Source organism: Bemisia tabaci, chromosome 6 (genome assembly GCF_918797505.1).
Source record: "Bemisia tabaci chromosome 6, PGI_BMITA_v3".
NCBI classification, from domain to species: Eukaryota; Metazoa; Arthropoda; class Insecta; order Hemiptera; family Aleyrodidae; genus Bemisia; species Bemisia tabaci.
The window spans coordinates 35013991-35035165 of NC_092798.1; the positions used below are offsets into that span (position 1 = coordinate 35013991).

Below are 21175 nucleotides of genomic sequence, written 5' to 3' on the forward strand. Positions count from 1 at the left end.
ACGGTGACAAAGCTCACAATTCTCCTCCGCTCGGGACACAAACACGCGATATCTCGAGAGTAAGTTGGCCATTCATTTCAATTACAAAAGGGTTATCGCTTCTGTAGTGTCGTTCCGAACCTTCGCAAAAGCACACCGACGTTGCCTCCCGACCGATAATCTCCGACAGCGAAATAAAATCCGCAATAAAAATCGACAATAAAACCCGCGGCAACACGCACCTCCCGTGGGCGAAATTTATTTATTTTCGTTTGATCGGTAGATTACGGGGAAGAATGGCTCCGGTAAGTAGCTTACAGGAAAACAAGGCTGCCAATCCCGGGGAAAACAATCCGACATTCCGAGTAGTCGGTCAAGGAGAGTGCCGTAGCGTGCTTTGCGATAAATCGATTGACCCGCCATTTAAAACTACGGAAAAGTATCGATAATCAGGGTGTTCGCAACGAAAACTTAATAATCGATTCTTTACCACAGCTTTAAAACGGGAAATATCGATAGTCTATTAGTGACGTGACGTGCTTTGCGATTTATCGATTGATCCGTAATTTATACCTATGGAAAATGATCGATAAACAGGATGTACCCTAATAATCGATTCTTTCCCAAAGCTTCAAATGGGGATGAATCGATAATCGATTATTCACGCCGCGGATGGTCAAGGATCAGGGAGATCTCGCGCGGATAAAAGCGGGAGCCAACTTTAAAAGTCCGATAAAAAGTTGCCCCGAGTCGAAAGTCCAAAGTTGGGAGACTTGAGGGCCGACCATATATCACGGTGCCGGACGGGGTTCATCATGACAAAGCCACTCATACATACGTATGAACCTGGCGGCTCCGTCGTGTCCGGTGGGCGTCCCCTGCGTCCCCGGTCCCTTCGCCCGGCGCGGCTAACTACCCGAATTATGGGCTCCTGTCACCGGCCCTGAATGGTTTTATCCGCGGTCCGGACCACTGTTTTAATTGGAAACAACCGGCGTTTACTTTTTCTCCTCAACCTTTTATGGGATAAAGAGGAGGGCGGGGAGGGGACCATGTTCGACAAAGCACATACCGCACGGTGTTTTACAACAAATTTCAAAATAACTTAAGCGACAGTACAAATTAGCAAGTTTACAAAATAGATAGAGTTTAATAGAATTGTACCACATTGTATCGAGTTAGTACGGAGAAAAGACGGTTTGGAGCGCAATTCCTCCATAAAAAGACTCAATGTTAATACTGGAAAAAACAACCTAATTTTTTACACTAGAAAAAAAGTCTCTAGGATCCAAAGTCCAGACTCTTAAAAAATTTGACAGGAAAAATATTCTTGATTCAATCAGATTTTTTATTCAATTGAGAGCCAAGCCTCTTAATTACGCGAAGATCCTTTTGATTCAAACAAAAAGCCGATTGAATCAAGAATATGCTTTCTTGTCAAATGTTTTACGAATCTGGACTCTGGATCCAAGAGACTTTTTCCAATAAAGGACAAATTTCAATAACGCTGTTCATGTTCGAATTGCTTTTTTTTCATCTTCTATTTTATAATATTTACCAGGAGAAAAACCGAATACGTAAAAATACGTTATACGTTGAAAACTTTTTAAGTCGATTTGGACGTGAGAAATTTATGTCGAAGTTTAGAACAGAACCAGTCTTAATAAACTGAAAAAGCCTGAGAAAAACGAAAGTTAGAAAAACATATAATACTATAAAAAAAGGTGAATACAAAATGGATTTTCAAGCTGAAAACATTCCCCAAACTTACGTTTGTTTCAATTTGCTTTAAAGTCGACTTAACAGACTGCAAGCAAGCTTTCATTTTCTCATTGCTTAATTATTTTGCCACGATCGAAAATTCCTCTACCAGTAGATGTAAGCAATACGATTTATACTTCATTGAAATTCGAACCGAAATGAACCGAATACGTTGTTGCTGTATCGATAGGAGAGCTCGGAATTTGAAAGAGCACTTTCGAGGTTTCCTCCCGGAGAAAATGAATCTACTCCTTTCCCGGACCGTTCCCCTTTTCGAATTCAGTTTTCACTCGAGAAACTTCCGAGGTGCACGAAACATGATGAAACCAACGACGGATCTGAGTGAGGAAGCGAAACATAATACACGCATACTACGTGGAGTAAAATACCTCTGCAGAAAATAGGAAAAAACTCTCTCGATATTTTTCTGTATGTGATCGAGGCTCCTATACCTGGAGCTGCATCGGTGCAGACGTCTAAACGTGTATCGTGCCACCATATTAAAAAAGCTAGCTATGATCTCCCGTCACTTGTAATCTATCGGGAGGGAATGGGTTGCTCAGCCCTTCGGCTTGGGGTTGTCATATCATGCTACAAAAATAAATAATAATTAAAAAAAACCCTGGAATTTTAAGGCTGGACGGAGAGGAGAGGGACGAAGGGGCGAGCTGGACTTTCATAAAGGATTCTTACTTTTTGAAAGGCACTTCAGTTTAAGTGCTATTTTCTCATAAATGTATTTTTTCAGTCAAAATGAATAATCATTAATGCATTTTAATCAAATTCATAGTAATTATCATTCATCGAATCAGATTATTTAATTGAAGGTGCCTCATTTACGTCAACCCTTGATGTCAGCAAGTTCCACCGAGATGAATACGAATTAACATCTTTCTGTTTTCTTGTACAAAACAAACAAAGGGCATTTTCACTCTAAAACATGGTTGGAAGGACAGGGGCGGGAGCCACCCGGCCTAATATCTCCCCTAAAAGTTCGACGAAAATTCTGTTAGAAAATTAAATCGGAAAACTTAAAACTTTAATGAGATGTATCACTACGTAATTTAAGTGTTTGAAATCGGAGACATAGTGTAAAAGAAACAACTAAAAAATGGAAAAACAGAAAAATCCTAATATTTTATCTTTCTTAGGTCTTTATTAACCGCATGATACCTGCACATATTCGAAACTAACCACTGAGCCTCACTGGAAAAAAAACACATTGGATCTAGAGTCCAGACTCTTAAAAACATCGACAAGAAAAAATACTCTTGATTCAATCGGATTTTTGCTTAAATCAAGAACCAAGCCTCTTAATTTGAGCGGATTTCCTTTTGATTTAAGCAAAAATCTGATTGGATCAAGAGTCCAGTTTCTTGTCAATGTTTTCAAGAGTCTGGACTCTAGATCCAATGTGGTTTTTTTCCAGTGCTGGTAAATGCACATTCGACCAAGCAAACTTACACACCCAGAAACAATAAAAGAACCAAAATCAGAGAACAAATCAATTTCCCCCTTCAATCGTCGCCCCCATAAAAGACCAAACCGTTCAACGGCGACCTGGCACTTACGGACGGCGGCCGAGGGTGCCATGAACCCCAAGGTGTACGCGTCGCGGGGCGGGGGCGAGGGAGGGAGGGGGCGAGCAAATAGAAACGGGGTTTTGATAAGTTTTCGGTATCACGTATCGCGGTATCGTCGCGTAGAGCCGTCACGTCTGCGGGTGATGAGGAGTGTTTTTTAATCCCGTAAGAAATCAATAGACGCCGGCGTCTTATTGGCTTCGTCCCCCGTTTTTCCCCCGTTTTCGCCGCGCGTTATTAAGTATGATTGAGGATCGTCACGCGACTCCGCATCGACAAAAAACTGTCTGAATCAGTGGCGTGGCTTGCGATATATCGATCGATCCACCATCTAAACCCACGGAAAAGGATCGATATCCAGGGCGTTCGCGTCAAACACCTTGATAATCGATACTTTACCATAGCCTCAAAGGAGAAATATCGATATTGGATCAGTCACGTCACGCCACTGTCTGAATTGAGTTGTAAAACCGAAAACCACGCATCTACACACTCAATCCATTGCGCAGTTGCGTTGTTTCTACTGACGCTGTACGCCCCCGCAGTCTGGCTGGGTTCGCAACACGACAATCGGCACTTACTCAACTTAATTTGAGCCAGGTATCGTGCGCCTCGAGAAAGCTCTCGTTCCGATTCCATTCCGAAAAAGAACGTATCTGCGGGGTGATTTTCTATTGAGATACGTTGTTTCGGTTTATCGCGGAATAAGTGGGTTCGGATTGAGAGCTCCGCGGGCGGGAACGTGCATGCGATTCGATTGGGTTTAGTGTGCTTTGATAGCGGGATCTAGGATCTCGTTATGCGGGACTGGGTTCATTACGTCTAAGGAGGCTGTCTTTACGACCTCCCTCAATCTTAATCAATGGACTTTTCGCGAGTGAACGAGGTATTGTAGCCTTCCTCGCCAATGAGCCACTAGAGACTTCTGCGACATGGCTTTACGTTCCTTTATGGAGCTTTTATCTGAACGCGGTTGACACATTGTAAATGTACGAGTATCGTACAGGTGAGATGCGAAATAATGTCATGAATATGGCCCAATTATGGTCATTATCGATTTACCCCTCCTTTGCAAGAAGAACGATTATAAGATTTTTACGGAGACTCCCGTAGTTTGCGGGTCTGTAGAGGTATTTGTGTTCCTCGGCTGACTGACCTGATAAACTGATGAAAAGGCAATTTTGTGGTCGGAGAGGAATAGGGTTTGACCCGGAAGAAATTGCAATATAGGGGTTTGACACATCAACACTGGAAAAAAACCGCATTGGATCTAGAGTCCAGACTCTTAAAAACATCGACAAGAAAAAATGCTCTTGATTCAATCGGATTTTTGTTTAAATCAAGAACTGGGCCTCTTAATTTGAGCAGATTTCCTTTTGATTTAAGCTTAAATCTGATTGAATCAATGTAGTTTTTTGCCAGTGAATGAAGGCAGAAAAATTAGCAGAATCCGGATTTGAGAAGGCGAATAATTTTGTAGTCGGGAAAGAATACGGTTTTTCACCCGGACGAAAATGCAAAATACGCTTTTTACACACCAATGAACGCAGAAAAATGAGTAGAATCCGAATATGAGAAGTCACCGAAAGCTCACAAAAAGTATATCCCAAAATCCCCAAAGGCTGCACAAATTTCCAAAATTTGGCTATTCACGCCAGTTGAAGTTGGGAATTCGTAAATTAAAGTTATGAATTGAATTTGTGAACTGACCTTCCGTGGTGGGGGCCGACGTTGTTGCTGTCGAAGGACGAGCTGGCGGTGATGTCATCGTCCCGAATGGTGCCGGACTCCATTCCCAACGGTAGCGAGCATTGTGCTGTAACAAAACAAAGGCACAAATTAAAACACTCCCAGACGTAAACAAATGCAACTCCCCTAGCCCCACCGCGCGGTGGTCGAAAGTGTAACTTACCAGAGATAGAATTTACAACTATTAGAAATAAGTTCGAGTATATAGCCGCGGTAAAAAAAATGCAGGGTCCAAAATTAGTAAGAGCTGAGTTAGCTAACTCAATTTATTCAAATTTGAAATCACGGCATCATAAGAACACTGAGAATTGACGCTTTTCACAAAATATTACTTCTAGCTTTTGGGGGGGGGGGGGGGGGCGACGACGACATCCTAGGATATTTGCATCGCGAACTTTGACTCAGAAATATACGAACTGGATCAAAACTTGATTCAAGCAAGAGTCATTCCTCTTATCTACCCGACCCTGAGCTGAAGGAAAAAGTGACTAAGCCCCCCCCCCCCAATATTGAGTTGTATCAATCAAAGTTTTTAACAAGTACTTTTCCAAAAGTTTTACCACCTAGTTTAACTTCGACATTTTTTAAACGAAACACTGATCCGGATTTGATAAGCTTCCTCTTCGACTGAACCAGTTACAACCTCAAGTATGTTCCGGTGTTCAGTCATATCATTCACCTTCGTTTCATTTAAAAATAAAATAACAAAATCTTCAATCTGCTACGATTCAGATTTTTCAACCCCTTGTGCGTGGGGAACGCAAAAGCTGCGACGGGGTCTCGAAACACGGGAATCGAGGCAATTGACCGGGGCTAGGCCGGCAGACAGCAGCGATGATTTAGAATAACACTTGAGCTACGTCAACAAATGAGCCGATTGAACAATTTAAAAGCATTGTGCCATAATCAATGGCCGCTAGGGAGCTGGAGTGGCTGCTCGCTGCTCGGAGCAACAGACGCTGGGTCCATTCGAGCGGACCAATTCTAAGTTCCCGCCGTTGCGATGATTCAGCCTGCTTTGCGATATATCGATTGATCCACCATTTAAATCAATGGAAAAGGATCGATAGATGGGGTGTTCGCAACGAACATCTTCATAATCGATTCTTCGCCATAGCTTCAAATGGAGAAATATCAATAATCGATCGTTTACGCCTCGTGAGGCGATTCCATCGCCGAAACGCGATTTTCCGCCGAGTTGAACTCCCCCAGCTCGGATTCCGGGCACCGATTTCACGATATCCGTGGCTTGCGCTTGGAGCGAGAAGAATGGGTTCGGATTTTGGCGAAAGGTTCGATCAGAGGCAATTAGAGACCCTCTTTCAGCCCTCCGGCGACAGGTAAAACCTCAGGGCAAGGAGCTACTAGACAAGGTATGAATTTACGGTGATTCGACGGCTGCCATTTTTTGTGTCAGAGCAACGTGCGATATATTGCATAAATTCGCTTTATAATTTCAGCTACTTGTCATTTTTTTAGAACTTCGAGATCGCACTTCTGTTGTAATGAGACTACAGAATTCATTTACCAAATTTGACAAAGAAATTCGACGTTTTCAGTAAGAAATTGGATTTACATGAAGAGTGAGCAAAGAAAAGTAAGGCTTTCAAAATTGAACCCGGACGTCAGTTTATAAAACCCAGATTTCTACACGATTTCGGGGGGCGAACGGACGAAACGCTCGAATTTTCGACTGTAAACAAACGCGTAATTTATTCAACGCTAGGAAAAGTGTGCGAGCACACGACAATATTTCACGCGATTAATTCGTAGTTTCGACTGCATCGCCGACTAATTCATAAATCACATTAACGATGATATACTGATTTCCCTGTCACGTCGTTCCTACTTTCACTCTTTCGCTGTCGAAAACTATTCTCCCCTCCGGCCCCACCCGGCCGAGCTTTTCCGAGGCAACTTTTCCCTGATCCCTCTTTTCGGCGCGGCTTGTTTGCTTAACACCGTTGCCAATTTTGTCAGACAACAATCGAAAAAGCGGGGATAGCTGCACGAATTCGAGATATTCTTCTCGACATAAAGTCAAGGTTTCCTAACAAAGACTCGCGATGCTTAAAATCCGTAAAACGTGAAATAATAACAACAATATTGTAATTTAAATAGCCATGAATGGATGTGAAAACATTCCTTTTCTTGGTTTTCAAGGGAAAATTTACTATCCACAGTTCATGAAAATTACAGTGAATCTCCTTCACTTGTGGAGTTTCGATGATTCAGGACCACCGCTTCTTGCATTAAAGTGTGGAAAAATGCAAAGGGAGATGAGTTAAATGAATCAAAATCTTCAATCGTTAATATGTGCGTCAATTTTAGACCTTTCAAATTTTATAGGATATAGTTTAGTAGAAGAGAAAAGATGGGAAAAGGTGGGAAACCCCCCATCTATAAACTGAGACATCGATGAATTTAAACAGGGACCAGGGTGTGTACTAAAATTTCATTTGAATTTTCCTGATATTTTAAATGTTTCCTGATTTTTGACGTTAATGAATTGACCCTCTCTCGATTTAAAAAATCAAATTACAAATATTCAATGAACTAACTCAAATGATTTTCCTGATGACACGGAATTTCCTGAGGGACGAACATGGCGCGACTTGAAATCTGAAGCAACAGATTTGAGAACAGTGAAATTCGACGAATGCAAAGAAAATTGGTGGAGAGGAGGGAGGGGGTGGTCACCTCATTTGAACATAAAAAATGAAGAGGAAAAATTGACCTTTCATAGCAATGGAACAGACATAAACACTGCTTTGTCCATACGTGTAGTACTATCAATAATAAAGGCACTTTCCAAAATCTGTCCGATAAAAAATTGCAAGTTTCGGAGTAAAATTCGGCAATGATTCAGACGTCTATCCCAGCCCGAAGGAACGCGGGGTGCGTTCCCCGACCGCGTGCTGTGGAAATATTAAAGAGTTAGGTTCACGGCGGGCAAGCCGGAAAACTCCGGGCGGGAGAGCGGGGGCCATTTAGGGGGCAACAAATCAAGGGCGGCTCAGCCTTGGTCAGAACGTGAAATATGATTACGAGCGAAAGTGAAGCACCCCCTCACCCTCCCCCACCCCCGGTTCGCATGAACCCCTCCGCGGGGGAGGCTCATGAAAAACGCGAAAAAAAGCTCAGAAGTTAAGGGTCGACAGGAAAAACCAGAGAAAATAAATCAGAATACGTTAGGAAAACTATACCGCGCTGAAATCGCTGATTAGGCTCGGGGGGAGGGGGAGGGGGTGTGGGGGGGGGGTAGACGAACGAGTCAATAAATCCGGGAGCGCCAGTGAAGTGGAAATTTCGAAGAGATGCTTGTGTGTGCCGCTGCGCCGCTCTCCGCGGAGGGGGTCTATTGTTGGGGAAGAAAATTATTCGTTATTTGCTTGTCACTAAGTAGCTGTAACGCCGAGGTAGCGAACGAAAGCAAAACGGGGGGCGTTGCCACGTCTCGGGTGCGCGAAAATTTCGAGCTTTGACATTTTGAACGTTTACCTTATGAATTGAATCAGAGAGAACGAAAACATAACAACTCGGGAAAATGAAAGTAATCGTGACACACACGAAACTGCACATTAGGTGAGGAAAATAGTTTAAGAGAAAGATTTCTGCTGCCGAAAGACAAGTACTTATGGACACTTTAAAGGTCTAAGTTGATACAGATGTGCTAACTTCAATGACCTCTATGTAAATTAACTGTCTTTAATGGAAATTGAGCGTTTTCGAGTTTGGTGTGTTTTCGTTCTCACTGATTCAATTGTATTCATATGTGGGAGGAAAGAGCCTGTCACGACACGTTTTACTCAGCTTAAATTCCGTCAAAACTATGCGGCAAGTAGATATCTACTAAAATAAATGAACAAGTTTGATTCCTTTACAAAACAGCATATAAGCCCCTAAAATACCAAAGGCAACAGGTGAAATTCACGCAAAATCATGGACAATTTTGAAAATATCTGTGAAAATTCTGGAAGCAGAGTATTCCAGAGAACATCGCAAAAATTTACTAGAAATTTTCGGAACGTTTCTGGGTTGTTGAATATTCAAATACTCCTCACGTGAACTCTACGATCAACCCTATTTTAAAGCGAACTAAAAAATTAATACTAATAAATTAAAAACAGTAAAAGAAACTGATTTACTCTATACACGTTAATGACAATATTTGGACAGTTTCAGTATTTTAATATGATATTTTCTAAGGCTTATTTCAAGTTAAAAAAAAATTTAGTCTCTTAGTTATTTTGAGTAAGTACAGCCAATTCGACAGAGAAATTTCCTCAATTTCTCGAGGTTAAATAACTCTGCCTGTTTCATCAGGTTCTCCTGAATTTTCAAAAATAAAAGAAAAAAAACAAAAACAAGTGGCAATCGAAACATCACATGTTTCGAACCAACGTATAGTGCCATAAAAAATCCTGAAAATTCTGAAAATCGGGCACTGACTTAGAAACGATTTCTGACAACGTCCGGCAGGGCTGTTGCGGAGCGGCCGGCTGGGCGCGGTGGGGGCGCCCGCACGCGCAGGGGCGGCCCCGGGGTGGCACGCCGCGCCCCCGCCCACTTACACGTGAATCGTCAGCTTGAATAAACTGCGACTTGTGCAAATAGAAGCGAGCATTGTGCGCTCGCATCGCGATACGCACTCACACACGCGTACACTCGCACGAGGAGCAAACACGAAATTATGGACGCTCACTTCGAATCCGGCCGTGGAAAGCCGGGAAAAATCGCCCCCCGGAAAAGACGGAGGCGCCCCCAGCCTCGGACTCCTGCCGGTCGGAATCGGAGGTATTGTAAATATTGGATCAAAAGTCGAGTGGTGCGTGCGTGAGTGTGTGTCGACCGATTGGTACTCAAGGGACGTGTAGACTTCTGCTGAGCTGAGGAAAAACGTCGTATGAGCCTTCAGACGTTGCCAAATTGCTTCAGACGAGTAATGCATTTTCGGGAAAATTGAAGCACAATTTTATACCATTTTTTGGAAGAATTTCGTTCGTAAAATGATCCGCGGTGCTTAAACATTATGAGGGAAAATATTCATGACTTTCCTTAAAAATAAATATTTCCTATGAGGAAATTTTGCGAGATTCGAAAGTTCATGCGGTGATCTTCCTTAACAATATACTTGGAAACGAGGTTTTCCGGACGTAATAGTGTGACCTCCGCTAAGGCAGGGATGAAAAAAATCTATTTTTAGCGTTACGTATTTTTTGAACTTTCCTCTAAATGTAGTAGAAAATATTAGAAGATTATTTTCTGGGACTCTAAAAAATTAATTTTTCCCCATTCGAGAAAAAAAAGATACCTACAATTGAATCGAGTTAAACGAATATAGACTGGGAATTAACAGAAACCGAGATATAAAACATGCTTTACTAAAATCCGGGTTTACTTTAAATGTTTGCAAAAACGCATCGGTAGTGCCTAGAAGCACATTGCGGTTGCTTTTTCCTCAAAAAATCGCCTGAACTGGCTGATAATGAAAAAAATTCGAGCTATGTAGCTCTCCATAAAAGAAATTACTGTTATAAACCGTACTAGCCATGATACAACTATTACACCATGGATGTCACGGGGTGGTATCAAAGGGAAATGAAGGCGAATTTATCGACGAAAAACGATCAAGCCTGACAAACACCTGTGCGGGCCACCACTGCAGCGGGGTGGACGGCTAAAAAGCTGGACTGGACACGAATGAGACTATAAAAGTCCGGCACACGAAAGGGCCGATTGACGAGTGCGAACATGACAGCATAAACTACGCTTAAATAACTTGTCCGTTTTATGACCGGCTGACACGTTAGCTTGTCCGCATCTGTGTTACTCGATTCTCCGCGGCTTGATTCTGAACATTGGCGGATCCAGCAACTTGGCAACATTGTCTTTCTTCCATTTTCACCTATGGAAATGTATCGGTTTTTCGGGGGGCCAGGTGCTCCGACAAAAATCGATTATTTAGCATAGGTTTAAATGGAGGAAATTCGATGTTGCCAAATTGCTGGGTCCGCCTCTGTGGAGTTATATACCGACATATGTGATGTTTTTGAGGGGATTTTGTCAAAACAATCCGGAGGAAAAGAACCTCCCTGAACCTTAAATCATAGTATTTTTTTTTTTTTTATTTTTTATCCATCCCAGAAAATATAACCTTGTACGTAAAAAACTATAGTTAGTATACCATAGTTAAAATAGTTCTTAGACTTAAACATATTTTCATCTGTTACATTTTGTTAGTGTTGAATCATAGCATGCCTTTCTTCTTTGAACAGATATGAAAATTCTGGCAGCATTCGGACCGCAAAGATCAAATGCTACAAATTACCTAGATGAACGACATTCGATGTACGCAAAATTATCTAATGAACGACATTTATTGAATTTTACGGCTCTTGAAACCGTTTCTTTGCAAACAAAATTTAATATGTGGACTGAGGAAGAAGAGATGGTACCGGAGAGGAAATCATGAACAACATTAACCGACATTGATCCTGCTACGTAAAATCAAAACCACGATAACTGGAAACCAACCGCATCAAGTTAAACACAATTACCTCTCACAATAAGGTCTCACTAACAGCTTTAATCCACTATTTAGAAGGTGCATCGACCGTGTGTCGACGATCAGCACCACAATCGAACAACCCCTTAAATCAACATTATCTCACCGGTCCCTTTCAGGTGAAATTATTTTTATTGAAGCAATACGCCACTTAAAATACACACGGATCACTCCTAACCCCGTAGCCTTGTTTCCCCCGCAGAGGTTGAAACAACTCCAACGCGCTAAGGAAGAACGCCGATCGACATTCGAACGTTGCCAAATTTCGCCTCATTGATCACTTACAATTTAGGCTTTTCGTGGATATTTTTCCTAGGAATTTTCGCGTGCGACAGATTACATTTCGAAGAAAATCCTCGAAAAATGCCGAGAGAAGAATTCACAAATTTTTCATTAAAATTCGTGTCTTGGTGTAAGAAATTTGGCAGCGTTGAAAGGTTCATATGACGTTTTATCTGACGACGGGAATACTTATAACCGAACGGCGATGAAATCTTTGATTAGCTCGTCGGGAGAAGCCCTCGTGTAACAGTTTCTGTAGTGCCCCCGACGCGGGACTTTTCTTTACGATCTCGAGCTTATCATAATTACATCCACTACTCCAGAACCCACTTCCCTTTATCATTCAAATCGGACTCCGGCGTGATGTCGCGTCGTCGAGAACAGATCGTTGAGTCGAGAGATCGCGGTGACGAAGAGTCCTGGCAGCTCGTTAACCTGACTTTCCTCTTCCTCGTCGCACGATTTCAAAATCGAGGCGTAGAAGTCTGTTTATATTTCTTCATTTGTGACCATCCGGGTAGAAAATGGAGTTCTGCATGTGTGGGGAATTTGCGATTTAAATACTTTTTTTACCGTAAAAAGTCGCGAGAAACACGATGGTTCCATGGGTTTCCTCAGAAGCAAACTCCAAAGCTCGAATTAGAGCACAAAAAAAGCTCTCAAAGTTGAGGCGTACACTGGCAAAAAAACACGTTGGATCTATAAAGTCCAGACTCTTAAAAACATCGACAAGAAAAAGTAATCAAGAGTACTTGATTCAATCAGAATCTAGCTTAAATCAAGAACCAAGCCTCTCAATTTAAGCGGATTTTGTTTTGATTGAAGCAAAAATCCGATTGAAACAAGAGTATTTCTTCTTGTCGATGTTTTCAAGAGTCTGGACTCTAGATCCAATGTGTTTTTTTTTTTTTTTTTTTTTTTTTTTTTTTTTTTTTTTTTTTTTTTCAGTATAGTGGATATCCCCTCCATTATGGCCTCAACTTTATTAAACTCTAATATACTACATTCTTTAAATCGCGAATTCCTGAAACAGGCAACAACTCCATTGACCTGAGCTAACGCAATCTCGAAATTGATACCGAAACGTTGAACGCTAGACGATTTCGACACAAAAAGCGTCAAACATGTCAGACAGAACCAGAGTTTTAATAAGGTTTGAAGCTGTAAAAAAAGTTCACGTTTCCTAGATGGGTCGTTTTCGAACTAAGTGATTTGATTGAGTCCGTCCTACCACTTCTTATTGGCCGGTCATGCATTGTCGACACCAGCAGTACCGATGGACGCTGAATGGAGATGTTGCATGTGTGAAGAATTTGCGATTTGACTGTTGATTCTTAAGTAAAAGTTCGTGAGAAACACGATGGTGCCACTGGTTTTCTCTGAAATCAACTCCCAAGCTCAAAAACAGCTCTCAAGTTGAGGCCAAAATGGAGGGGATATCCCACGCTACCCTGAGAGTCCACCTCTACATCAAGACAAACTCTCCATGCAAAGATAGGGAGCAAATACATTGACAGGGCTGTCACTTTATTTGGGGAATCCAAAACTGAAAACACGGTAACCCTGCTAATGTAATTGCTCCCTATCTCTGCATGGAGAGTTGGTCTTGATGTAGAGGTGGACTCTCAGGATAGCGTGGGATGTCCCCTCCATTTTGGGCTCAACTTGAGAGCTTTTTTTGAGCTTGGGGGTTGATTTCAGAGAAAACCAGTGGCACCATCGACTTTTACAAAAAAATCAACAGTCAAATCGCAAATTCCTCACACATGCAACATCTCCATTTTGGTACGAGAGCACCAACCCAAATTCAGGCCCTGGAGGTAGGACGAAGATCCGATAACACACTGCGAGACGAGTTCCTCCGGGAAAACACCTCTAGGTAGGGTAGGGGCTGCATCAACCCCTCGGCGAGTTGAAACAAGGCCACGACTAATCCTTCAGGATTTTACGCGCGAGTAAAACACCGGCGCGCGGGCCCGAATTCGAGCAGTAAACGTTTACTGGGCAATTTCAGGGAGCGGGAGCGGCCCGATTGGCGCGAGCCGGATTTTATTGCCGCCGGAACAGTGGGGCACATCTCACGGAATTACACCGCTTTTCGCCCGATGCGTTTCAAGATGGCCGCGCTGGGGAGAAACGTCGTATGGACGTTCGAACGTTGTCAGATTTCGCACGATAGAATTCGTATTTTTGGTGTTCAAGAGCATACTTCCTTGAAATTTTTCAGGGGAGCTGGAACAAATTGCGAAATTCAATCACATTCATAATCTCTCTTACTAATTGTAAGTAAATTTTCACTTTTAGACGTGGTTAATTTTTGGGATCGACTCGGCCGAATTCCTGATTTTTGCGGAAATTGACAAATTATAATCTGCACCTCTGGACAAGTTCGTTTTTCTAACTTTTTGACGAATGACCCCAGTTATTGTAAAATCGAGAGTTGCCAAATTTCCTCCCATGAAATATTAATTTTTGAATAAAGCTATGGATATTTTTCCTTGGAATTTTCAGGAAATTTAGGTGAAAGTGCGAACAAAATCATCTGAAAAATTGGAGGAAAAAGTTTACAAATTTTCCCGAAAATTCGTGATTTATTTGAGGAAATTTGGCAACGTCTGAAGGCTCATACGGTGTTTTTCCTTAGCACGGCAGTATAAGACGGACGTAAAAAAGCAGAGCCCGCTCGGAGCAGCGCCGCCGCTCGCCTTTCGACCGGATTCAATCAAAATGATTGCGCGCCTTTGCAGCCCCGAGCTCGGGTGTTTTCGTTTTAACGAACGTTAATTGAAATTGCACACGCTCCCCCGCTGCACCCCCGCAACCCTTGGGCCGGTTTATCGTGAACTGCTTGTTCTCGCCTTAGCGAGTTTCTGCGTTTGTCTTTGCGCGGATTGCTGGCGCTTTTCGCTGTCGGCTTTAATTTCCTCCCCGTTCGATCCCGAACAGCGCGCGAGACTCGTGCGGGATCATGAGATCGTGAACTTGCTTCGATTCTTAACCTTATGATTTACCCTTTTGTTCTTCATGCATTCGCTGTTTATTTTACACTCTCATTTTATGACTTGCATGGAGGAAAAAATATCATAAAATTTCGGTAAGTCATGGAGGAAACACGCTAAACAGGTGCTACTCATTGACTTCCCTTGTTTTTTACCAAAATGTCTAGGCTATACACTATTTAGTTTTAAATCTGGGTTTTTTTTGGTTTTCTCTATTCTTGCAAACTACAAAGAGCCGATTGAATCCATGATATATTTCTTGTCCATTATTTGTACACAGTCCGCCACATAGGATCCAAGATAATTATTTTCCAGTAATTTTAATTGAGTTTACCCGAATTTTTGGACCGTTTCTTGCTCTGTATTAAACGGCAAGCTGTTACCGAAACGAGCAACTAAATTTGGGCCTGTCGGCACTTGTTTCACTGATATATAAATGCAAAATTACACAAGAAAACTTATTTTTACTCAGTTGGGTTTTGGAAAATTGAAATAGTTACAATGTTTTGTTTTTAAAAAGTCCCCTGCCAGAGGGAAAATTATCAGAATTGTCTCAGAGCTCGACTGGGACACGCTGAAGGCTAACTCATTAACTTCCCTGTTTTTAAGCGAGGCTCAATGTACAAAGCTCATTAAAGAGACCACCGCGATATAACGCTACGTATAGCTATCCAACTCCAAACGCTCACACAGCGAGCCGCAACACAATTTCACCCGCATAATAGCCAAAAAAATTAAATCAAAATGAACATCCCCTCGAACCGGCGAGGGTCGCAATGCGGGGGCGGGCAGGTCATAGTGCTCCGAAGCTAATCCAATGAATGACCACCCTTATGGCAGTGCCGCCGCTTCGGTCTAATTTTAAATCGAACGGGGGTGGAAGATAGGAGCGGGGTTGGTGAGGGTGGCGCCCCTGGCCGAGGATGACTATCTGGGGGCGGCCGGCGCAGCAAGAGACCGCTTAAGAGGGCGCGGACGACGAGATAATATAAACGGGCGTATCGCCCCGCAAAGTGCTTAATCACTAGCACATAGATATTCAATTAAACACGACAACTGTGTTAGTCGACTAGGAGCCGAGGGGATGTTATGGTTTCGGCTCCGCGGGATGGGCTCCGGTGTTGCCAATACAAGAGTTTTTAGTGGACAATTTGGATGCATTAAGAGAAAAAATTGATTTATTGAGGTATACCGAGAGAGACTTAGTTGCGTCAAAGAGACGACAGATTGTGCCATTTGAATTTCAGTTAGGTCGAAGAAAGTTGCTATGTTGTGACGCAAGTATCTTTGTCCCAACGAAATATTTCTGATTTGTGACAATGCAACTTCTACTGTTGCAGGAGATAAGTTTTAGCAATATATATTTGCACTTATCAGAAGAACAAGTAGTTTCTATTTTAGAGTGTGTCGCGTGGACTTGTGTCAGTTGTCACAGGCACGAATGCTCCCTTGAACAAGATACTGTTCGCCACAAAAAATTCGAGAAACGGGGGATTTGCTTGTTGTATAAGCATTTTCTTCGATTGAAGACGGGGATAGATATGAGAAATAACGAAGGAAGGAGGGTATTTCTACTGTGGAGGTTCAAACACTCTAACAGTAAGATATTCTAGTAATTTAAAGTTATATGAATTTGTAAGCACAACTTGTAAAAGCAATTTTTAAGCGTCTTAAAAGTTTACTGATTAATGCAATCTAATTAATTATTACTTTAAATTGTTAAGGCCATGATCATCAAAGAGGATATTGCGCCTATACATGAAAGAGTTACGTTTTTCAAAGTGAATTATCGAAAAGAAAAAAAAGAAAAAAAACCAAAATAAGGCAGAAAAGTCAGAGAGTAACCCAAGTTGAGGAACTTGAGAAGAGGAACAAGAAAGTACTCGACAGTTTAGATAAAAAATTATGATTATTAAGCCGAACATATTTTCCGGAATGCTCCCGAGGATGCCACCGAATCCTGCACGAGTTTTTCCCTTCCTCGGTGATCGTGACGGTTTAAAGAAGCTATAAAAATCATTCGACATGAAAAAGAAGGGAGAAGAAAAAAAGTCATAAAAGGAGGATTGGCGAGCGAATAAAACCATAAGCAGTAGCGAGCTCGGGGGTGGGAATAAAATGAGCAACAAAATCAGAGCAATGCAATATTGGTTGATCGATTTGGACGGGTGAATTTTTATGGTTTAAGAGACCACCACTCGATTCGTAGAGCCAATTGCTCAGCAAGACACGTTGCGTGATTCCGGTTGCGTTCTGCGACTACTAGGGGGTCGTCCATAAATTACGTCAGGCATTTTTTTCGATTACGACACCCCCCTCCCCCTTGGACACTGGGCGAACATCTTTGGCCCCTTCTATTTCTCTTTGAAATAAAGTAAAGTGCCCTTCAATTTTTGAGAAGGAGAGTGTTCGACTTTTACTGCTTTTAATTTCTCTTTCACACACATACATTCTTTAAAAGCGAGGATTATCAGCTATGCGTAATATTTCATGTTTGACTTGGACCCCCTGAGTTCGACGTAATTTTTAGACAGCTTTCGAGCACTACTGCCAGCTTTTAAGTTCAGAGGACGCTCTGACGCACATTCAATGACAGGAGCAAGAAATTTCCTGGCCTCCCCTATTTTCATGGTAGCCTTCCCGTTTGAAAACCCCATTTTTCTAAAAAGTATTTTGAAGTGATGAAAAAATGGATTTATCAGAACAAAAATATTCTTGAATGTATCGTAAAGAAGAAATCACCCGTACATAGAGAGGGAATCTTTTTGTTGTCGAATTGAATTCACTCTTTTTCTAATTATTCTCTCTTCGGTTAAAAATTGCCGCGGTTATCCGAGAAAGATGCAGTTTTCACTCTGACGCGAATCGGCTTTCCCATGTTTTCTTTTCACGAATATTCGTGCAACAACGATTGCCTCAGCGAGAAATGTTTACTCCCTGTTCTAAAATAGTCGTAGTAATAAACATATTAACCACCACATCGATGCGGGATTTTGTTTGCAAAAGAGCAAACTGTTCAATTCATATACCATACTACAATGGATTCATACATTCTACAATCCCTGGGGTGGCATGAAGGAGTTGCATGGTTTGTTTAATCTTTCCCCCCGCATTTTTGCAATTTGAATACGTTAGCAAAAGCGTCATTAGAATTATCAGCGTGCGAATTTATGCGGTGACAAAATGCAATTATTTCGGAAATCGCATCTTTTTCTCCCCTGGCAAATCCATTTCTGTCCCTTCTGTGTTTAAATTAATTTCATATTCAAATTAGTCGGGCTCCCTCGCCTATGGGCTATCAGTTGTCAGATGTTACTTGTATTTAGGAGTAAAATTTTCTGTTTATTGGCAATTTCGAAGAAATGTTGAAAAGCAAAATGAACTAGAGCAGAAAGTCAAGAATGATGACACGCAGTCCTACCGCATTCCTAGAGTCTTGTATGCGCTAATATGCGTTTCACACCAACTGAACGACTGCGTGACTGCACTGCGATCGGCGCAATGCGAGAAGTATCCATGCAGTCTTGTAGGCACTAATATAGGCCTTATGCCGACCGTACTGCTGCCGACTGTGCTGTTTAGCACAATGTGTGAAGTATTCCTGAAGTCTTGCAGGCGCTAATATACGTTTAACGCCAGCCGCATTGTGTTTCCTCAGATTTTGAACGGTGTACATTTTAAGATAAGACATGAAAAACATCGCTCTTTCCATAGACGCGTTTTTCCAGCATTTGAATAATTTTTCCCCCTGACTATTACAGGTTTTCTCAGAGCCGCACGGAGAAAAATGCTCTATTGGATCAGTAGAAATGCCAATTAATACTTCCCGGCGGAGAATTTTCGTCGAGATATCGGGTAAAACTTCTCGTTTCAAACGATATTTTTGTTATTAGGACTATTTATGCATTTTGCTATTGAGGCGTTCAGTGCAGAAAGGGCATTTCTAGGTTGCGGTTTTTCAGAATCTCCACCGCTGTTTTATATTTTTGAGAGGAAACTAGTGCCTGAATTTTCTAAAATTTCACCGTTTCAACATTGCAAAATCATAAAAAATATTCAGTAAAAGTTACAGCAGATTCCATAGATTTGCTTTCATCATAATAGATGAAACGTTAGCGAAGATTTTGAAACACCGCAACTAAACCAAGAACTGCCTTTTCTACACCCAGCGCTTCAATTGGGAACTACAATTTCTGGCTCATGTTAGATACAGCATTAGTGTCGTAACTTCCCTTATTCAGATGGGCGCTTTCATGAATGCGCCTAAAATTGTAGTGCCCAATTGCCAAAATATCGTTTATTTCAAAGAGACGACTTGTGAGTTCCGGTTGACTCAACGCGAACTTTCGCCCGAGAATGCACTGAAAATTTTTTCTCAGTGCATAATTTTTCCCTAATTGCGACCACCCTGGACGTTACACGTAACGCCCGCCGGATCCAAACCGCCATTGGCTCCTTTTCAATCATCACGAATCAGTTCTGATCCACCTTTCGCACGCAAGGCTCAGAACCTCGCGTCGTATTTTCTCGACGAGAACCGCATCGCGAGAGCGAATCGAGGGCCGATTCCTGCAGAGCGAACTGGAAAAACGCGCGAACTTGAACGCTCTCCAAAGTTTAATTAATATAAATTGTAGCCGAGCGATACCGGAGGCCCGCGCTTGCGGCTCGAGAGGTCGAGAGGGTGGGAGGGGGGTGAAATTGAGCGGAGAGTACTTACGGAGTTAGCGTACATCAAAATCATAATACTTTACGTCGTATGACGGGTAATTTGATTATTCCCGAATAACGACTTCCGCTATCTTCTCATTATACGCACTTTCCGAAGTAACTGCGCGTGCAAATTCGGGCGCGGCTCCGTAATGCCTTCACCTGCTCCTTTATCCCTACCGCGGCCCCCGCGACTCGCCCGCCGCGTTGTCAAATCGTCCGGAAAAAAGGGTTTTTCCCCATTGCAGAAGTGTGAATTAGTTGCTCATTTGGATTGCATTTTGCAAAAAGGAACCAGGAGCATTACAATATTGCTAAGATTGTGCAGCTCCTTTTTTCTTGGAAGGAATACCTAATTATCTTTTAACAGTTTCTATTTAACTCGCTAAAAACTGTAAATTTAGGACAAAAATTACCATGGAAATTTCACATTATTTCAGGATATAAATTGTTATATTGCAATGGGTGAAGTTGCACAATCTTAGCAACATTGCAATGCTCCTGGTTCCTTGTTGCAAAATGCAATCCATTTGGTGTAAAGGTGTATCGCGATTTTCACGGGAGCCATGTTTTACATATATACCCATGCTTTCTGGAGCTCGCACGAAAATCGAGATACGTCTTCACGTCGGGGGATGAGCGACGAATTGTGGCGCGTTCAAAGCATGTCTTCTTTTCGGGGTCGATTGTGTCGGGCTGCAGCTCGTGCTATTATCATTGTCCGTAGTTTTCTTCTCAGGTGCATTACATATCATTGAAATGGTTTTTGGGAGATGTCTTGAGTTGTAACAAATCTAATTTTCTGAACTGCTATGAATCATACACATTCTGAAAATTTCCTTCCTGAGCTGAAAGTATTTTGGGACGCCGTATTTGGGGTAGCTTTTGAGGAAACCGCATTGAGATACTTTTCCCCAATCTTCGTTTAAATGCGTGGAATCGGGAAAATATTTCAGATTACCTTCAGTTTTCCAATTCTTCTGTTTTCAGAACCCTTCGGGCGCCTGGTGATTTATACAGGGTTGCTGAAGCTCCACAGAGGGTCATTTCATTCGGGGAAAGGGAACTAGATGCTTGAAGAGGATATCAGCTTTTAAGTGAGAGAATTACCAAGCCTAATAAAATTGATCATTTACTCCCAAAGATGCAGAATATCCAGGTTTCGAAGAGAACGAATGATGTGCTACAAGACCGCTGTACAAAAAGCAGCTGGGCTGACAATTTGATAATGTTTCACACCTTCCAAAAACTCAGGGGCAAGGGAAATCGTCTAGCCTCTCGCTCGCATCACAGCTGGGAAATACTAGCTATAATACTGATTGATGACCCTATTCACTCGATAACCTAATGGACTAAGTCAGACCTACTACACATGATAGTTATCAATTAATTCTTACTAGTGTCATTAAATGAAGTCAAATTTTGGTTCATTCGATTAATTTAATCGATACCGGTTCAAATCCCTAAAAAACGTCTTCCACGTGAACAAGGGCGTACTTCAATTTAAACGTGAGCCCTGTCCTCCATATAACTCCATGCTTTTC

At 42.0% G+C, this 21175-nt stretch overlaps 1 protein-coding gene across 1 annotated transcript in view; it reads right to left on the bottom strand.

Moving 5' to 3' along the window:
• The window catches only part of LOC109042976 (discoidin domain-containing receptor 2), a 594631-nt gene that overhangs the window by 108152 nt on the left and 465304 nt on the right, over positions 1-21175 (bottom strand). Inside the window, 1 exon segment of the mRNA XM_019059971.2 lies at positions 5034-5139. Coding sequence (XP_018915516.2) covers positions 5034-5139 — 106 coding nt within the window.